Consider the following 6,375-nt stretch of genomic DNA (forward strand, 5'->3'; position numbering starts at 1 on the left):
GTGTGAGAGAAAAACATAAAACTAAATTTAAAAAGTCTAAGACAAACATTAAATTCAGATATGTATTTTACTAATTATAAAAAAAAAAATAGAACCCCTGGTGACTGCTCTAGTTTCTTTTCTCAATTCCATGCAATATGAAGGTAAGCCCTGAGGACTACTATAGAGAAAAGAGGTCTCTGTGGGATTGCTGGTTGTGTTTAATTCTTCAGATACTTAGTTGTCCTATTGAAATGTGTTAATCTGTGGCCGCGCCTTATAGAAATAGTCTACTCTTGCTTGTTAATAAATTTTTCCATCACTACCTTTCATCTAAGATCAAAAAGCATTCTGAAAACCCAAGTAAATCTATGATTTCCCTTTACTAGATAATAAATAGGAGTGAAAAGCTTGTCTGGGGCTACAATGCTAATCAGAGGCAGATACCAGGATTCCCTTTTCATTATTTATTTCTCATGACTTAGAAGCTTTCCCTTATTATTCAGTCATTTCTACTAGGTCATAACTAATTACTCAAAAATGTGAAGTTCAAGTTAGTTGTACATCATGTAATCCACACATCCATAAAGTTAATTCCTTCTTCAATAAAAGAAAAATTCAAAACAGAAGTCATTCAAAAACAGAATCGAAAATAAAATTCCTTTGCTGAAAATACTTTCAACTTTCTCTTCCTTATGTATTAACAACCAATGCTTGTTTTACTGAAAACAATTAAAAGACAAGCTTAATTTGGGAAGAAACTCAAAAATATTTTTGGATCAGATTTTTCCCTACTATTTTTTTGTGCATGACTGTTAGTTCAAGTTTATAAACAAAATATTGAAATGAAATCAAAGGGTGAGAGATCACTGCAACTTTGTCAAGCTTTCCTGTACTTTAAATTGCAAGTCCTTTTTCCTCTTCTCCCAGTATGGGAAAACATTCTGAAGGCTATATTTCTTGAAGAACATGAAGTCCTTGTTTTAGAACTGAAATCATTAGGATCTTTCTGAAAACCTACAAACAGAAAGTAGGGTCACATGTATCAAGATGCTTGAAGAAACACACATTTCTCCCTCTTGTCCCTGGGCCTCACACTCATTTCTCTCAGTACCTCATATATTTTCTTCTCTGTATGGATTAACCATTGACTTCAAAGGAAAACTGTGCAAGGAAAGGATTTGCAGGGTGTGGAAAGAAGCAGGAATCTGGCTCCACATATTCTGAGAAACCTACCCACATGATTAGTGATTAACAGCTTGAAGTGGCAAGATGTTAAGATGAAAGTACACGAATAATTAATGGAAGGGAATGGCTGTAACTGGAAATTTTAAACTTCCCAAAGGCAAGAATCATAAACACTTGTCCAAATTTTCATTGTTGCTATCTAGGACTGGGATTTCACAAATCATCTCCCCTTCTTTAGAGAAGGTAACAATATCACAAATAAGGATCTCAAGAAGAAAGGGATTGTGTCAGATTTAAATCAAATGTTGGTATTTGAGAAGCTGCATAATAAGCTCTTCTGAAGAGATTTACAAAATGAAGCAATATTCAACATGAGATTAGGGGCCTCCCTAGGTATTTCCCTCTTTTTCACTCCACTTCCTTGTTCAGGATTTCATTGTTATAGAAGCCTCCTCCTGGTTTCTTCCTTTACCATCTGTTTCTGCCTACAACTCTGCCTCCAAACAGCAACCAAAACCACCACATTGAAGTACAACTTCAGGTAGGTATCTTATCAAAGCAAAAACTTTCAGCTGCTACCCACAATGTTCAGAATAGAGGAGGTTAACATGACATTCAGGACTATACATGCTGCCATATCTTACTTTTCTAATCACAGGCCATACTGCTCCCCCTCAGCTACTCAGTAGGCCAGCCTTACATGGTTAACCATCCTTTTTTTACACTTTGTTACCCCTATGCCTTTGGCCACTTGAGTTCCCCTGACTTAAGTACTGACCATGCAACTACCCATCTTTTCATGCTCAACTTGAATATCATATACCCCCTGAACCTGGTTTGATCCTTTAAGCCAGAAATGAACTCTACCATAGTACAATAGTATTTATAACAGAGAGTTTTTCTTATATTAGTTAGTGAAATGGATTTTTAAAAGGCAGTTTCAGTTGATTTCACTGTTGCTGGCTTCAGTATAAACAAAAGGAAAAAGATTCACATATTTCATTCACATAGATTTGGGTAGGAATCTCAGCTCTATCCCTTAACTAACTAAGATTACAAGATAATTAAGGTCTTTAACCTCAGTTTCCTCATGCAAGATGAGTCCAATAATTCCAATCTTATTAGTATTAACTAAGCTTTATTTTTAGAGCTTGGTCCATAACAGTTGCTCAACAAATTTATGTTTCTTTCTCATTTTTTCATCTTTATATCACCACAGGCCCCTGGACATTAGGTGCTCATTTAATGCTTCTTTTGTAACAAGAGATTGGATACTTGCTTTCAGTCAAGTTGGGAGTGGATAGAGGGTAATTCTATGTAGACCAACTCCTATAAGGATGGCTTGGGCCCACTCTATTACATATTTCTTAAGAAACTTTTTAATAAAGTATCTCCATAATACATTCTGCTCATAAGTGGTTGTCACCTCTTTATAGTATACACTTTCTAACATTGTGCTATTTTACAGTATGTACAAGCAGAGATTTAGAGGATAAATCAAAAAGTATAAACAGAACAAGTAACAACAACAACAAAACTCTAAACGTTCAAAGTTACATGAAAAAGAACAAACTTTCTTGTATGTTCTAAGAGGGCTATCCACGTTTTCTATTTTGGAGAATGTTATTTAAAAAAAAAAAAGCTATCAAAATAAACTTGCCACACAAATAAAGGCAGAACCTCTTTTGATGACAATTTTAGCATTATCCACTTCAGGAATTATTCACAGCATATCTCTAATTCCCAGTTGGCCCCTCCTTGCCTGCCAGCACACTCTCAGGCTACATTCTCCTTATACTCAGGAAACACAGTCATTTCAACATTTGCCAAAGTGAAATATAATTACGAATGTATATCTCCTGCCAAAACTTCGTAATGAGTGCCAAAAACAAATAGACATTGTCTGTGGTTGATCTACTGTTTGAGTTTTCCACACTGTGTTCCCTTTGCATTAGCACAGATGATTTCAGGTAACCATATTCTACTTCAGACAATCAGCATTTTAATATTTAAAAATGAAAACCATGAAAATATTAGCCATGATTTCAATTTATGCTCAAAATCCCCTAAGCCAGCAATATCTTATATAAATCCATTTTAACATGACACACTTCAAACATGATAACCTGCTTTATTGAACTAACTTCTTTTTCACCTCTTCAGAAATCTTACCTAAATGTTTTCAAACTGACCCTTCCCATACATTGTTGTTTTCCAAAAGAGCTACTTCACAAAACAGAAGAAAGCCAGGTGGTTGAATTCTTGATGTTTTCAACCCTTGTATTACATCAGCAACTAGATCAGAGGTCTGACGAATTTCATATTTAATTTATCTCAAAGATACAGCCAGTTCTCTGTTTTATATTATAAAGAGGCCATGTCTACAATCTGGGCATTCGTTCTATTCTTTTATTCCCCTGTGCTCACCCATGCTGGTCACTACCTCTCCCGTTGGCATCCCAGCCACTACAATGATAATACAACCAAATACAGATGTTTCCTCTTGCCCTGATAACAACGGAAAACTTCCCAAAGCAGCAAATGAAATCTCTAAACCTCCAGGCAATATGAACTCCCAAGCAACTCCTTCCCAACCTATAAATTCAGGGGAGAAAATGGGAGACAGAAAGGAGCAGTTCTGCAGCTTTAATCAAAGTCATACAATCCTTGCCTTCCTCGCACTGCAGTTTCAAAAGGGCAGGCATCCATACCCAGAAAGAGTGAGATCTTAGAAGAGAGGCTTTCTCTTTCATTTTCATAACATGCATATACTCAGAGTTTAATCTGCCTTGTCCGAATGAAAACCTGTATAAAGTCATAATTTGGCCCTGAATGTTGACCAAGTGATGTGAGGTAGTGGATTATCATGGAAAATTATCCTCTAGAAAAAAATGAGTCCCTGCTGTACTGGCGGTCACTCCCCGCTCTTCAGACCAGACCCTCTATTCAGCTTTAAACTTGTCCAAACCAGCAAAGTTCCAGCCAGTTACCACTTTATTCCTATCCCACAGTCCACAACTATCAGGCTAAGTGAAACAGGGTTGGGTCGGCTGAGTAGGGAGGGGGAGACCCACTTAAGGGATGTTAATTATCATTTCAAATGCTTTGCAAACAGAAAAGAGTACCAAAAGAAAGCACAATAAGAGGTTTAAAAAATCCGTACCCCACACTGAGTTAAGAAAGGATGCTGGGAATAGGGTAAAGAGAGAGAGAGTTATGAAAAGGCAAGGTTAGCAAGAGAGAGTTAACATAATAACGAAGAAGAGAAAACTAACCTGCATAGGGTATGGCGATGGGAAGCAGAAGGAGATGCAGAAGGACATGCTGCAGCAGCAGGACTGGCAGAAGTTTGGTCACCCACATGGTGCTGCTGGACGTGCTAGAGGATCTCACTGCGGGAGATGCCTGGGTGAAAGAATCCTGTTACGACTCAGTGCCTCTAAGAGCCTGTCGGCTCTGAGCTGCTTTTTACTGCGATGAGCTAAGTTTGTTGTGTGATTAACTGGAAAGATCTAGGTCTGAACTCCCTCTTACGGTAAGAAACTGTTTAACAACAGCCCTTTACTCTCTTCTACTCCCTCTGCTTTCCTCACTGCTCCCCACAACAACACGAAGCAGATCCCACCCTCCCCACCCCCACTCTGCTTAGGAAAGAAACTTACGAGGAAAGGTCACTTGGCCTGAGGCCAGCTTCAATTTGGAAGCTCAAGCTCCAGATCTCAGTGGCTTCTATCCGACTGGGAAGGGAGGAGCAAGGCTCAGCCCAATAGCTAAATCAAGGCATAGCCAGAGGACCAATTTGCTAAATTTAAACAGGGAAATATATGTGTTTACATATCTATTTGGGAAAAGAGGAAGGGGAAGCAGCATAAGAAGAAAGCAAAGAGCTGCCTTTCAGTCAAATGTACCTTAGCTCCTAACCTGTCTAGTTTCCCTGCCACAGCAATTTAGTGATTCAAAACCCTGACACGGGTTCCCAAGAGTGTCAGAAACGGAGGGAGGAGAGAGGCAGGCAAAAAGGCAGAGCACCAGCAGGTCCAGCCCGGGTAGAAAGAGGTGAGGTAAGAAAAGGGTGTGGTATTGTGAGGTAAATATAAATAAACAAGAAAAACAGAAGCACCCACAATATCAGGTGGAAAAATTGCCCCTGCCCAATGGATTCACAGCAGGTAGGTTTTTTTCAGAAGCTGCGCTAAGCTCCCCAAATCACCACAAATGTTCCCAAAGTGCATAAAGGAAACATCCGATTTGAGGTCTATGATAAAATCTGATCATGGTCTCTCTTTAAATATCTAAGAGATTGGGAAGATCCACTGCCTGTCCCTGACAGATAAATGTAACATGGACTATGTGTCCCTGTACACACACTCACACTCACACATGTGTGTCTATAAGATGTGTGTGCCTTCTAAGACTATCACTGGAAATCTCTTAAGCTGTTTTAATTAATGAATAATGAATGCACCTCTCTTCTCCAGCTCCATCCTGCTGTTTGCAGCCACCAGGCTCCCAAAATCTAAGTGGAAGGATGTAGAACTTGCATGGGGGGTGGAGAATGGGGGGAGTGGATCATGTCTGTGGAATCTTTATGAGATCTTTGCCTAGACATCTCATTTTATTGAGAGGATTTGTCTTTGGACCTTGAGTGATGCTCTTACTTTAGGCAAGAGCTTGCTTTATTTTTAAAGGATTTTGGGGGATAGTTGCCCTGTGTATCTCTGAAATGGGCGCTAGTAGGAAGTAGGAACCAGCGTCTCTGTCAACAGAGGAAGGGAAAATTGGCATGATGTGGAAGTGACTGGAGCAGTGTACAGAAGTGGTAGCAGGCAAAATTAAAGCCATCGACAGAACAGCCTTCCCTCTATGTACAGCTCTCATTCCTCCACCTCCAGCCCTACCCACTCCCACCTCCAGAAAAAAGGTTAGGTTGTGGGAAAGCTAGAGAAGCTAGGGATTAAGAGAACTACTTTTGAGGAGTCCACTTTATATTACCTTTTCCTACTGTTGATCCTTCTCTTTGATCATTTTCTCTTTATATAAACAAAACCAAGCAAACTTAAAAATCGTTTGTCAGTCTCTCCCTGGTATCCCAAATATCCATTTTACTTTCCTTTTTGCTTCCTGTTACACTTTTTGGAAAAATCTCAATTTTAGTGTATTGCCAACCCATGATCCTGAATTACCCCCTGGCATCTTCTGCACTTTATT

At 39.0% G+C, this 6,375-nt stretch overlaps 1 protein-coding gene across 7 annotated transcripts in view; it reads right to left on the bottom strand.

Moving 5' to 3' along the window:
- Nucleotides 1-5,026, bottom strand: part of HGF (hepatocyte growth factor) — a 76,533-nt gene extending 71,507 nt beyond the window's left edge. For 4 of the 7 annotated variants that reach the window (XR_011502694.1, XM_014855376.3, XM_070507269.1 and 1 more), the window contains exon 1: nt 4,443-4,776. Coding sequence is in view for 6 of the 7 variants with exons in the window: in XM_014855376.3 (XP_014710862.2) it covers nt 4,443-4,530 (88 nt within the window). In the remaining variant the exon portion in view is untranslated. Of the gene's footprint in view, nt 1-4,442; nt 4,777-4,829 lie in introns of those variants that run through there. The other 3 variants (XM_014855374.3, XM_070507279.1, XM_070507260.1) reach the window with 2 other exon arrangements.
- Nucleotides 5,027-6,375: the final 1,349 nt, after the last annotated feature.

This window comes from Equus asinus, chromosome 1, assembly GCF_041296235.1.
Source record: "Equus asinus isolate D_3611 breed Donkey chromosome 1, EquAss-T2T_v2, whole genome shotgun sequence".
NCBI lineage: Eukaryota > Metazoa > Chordata > Mammalia > Perissodactyla > Equidae > Equus > Equus asinus.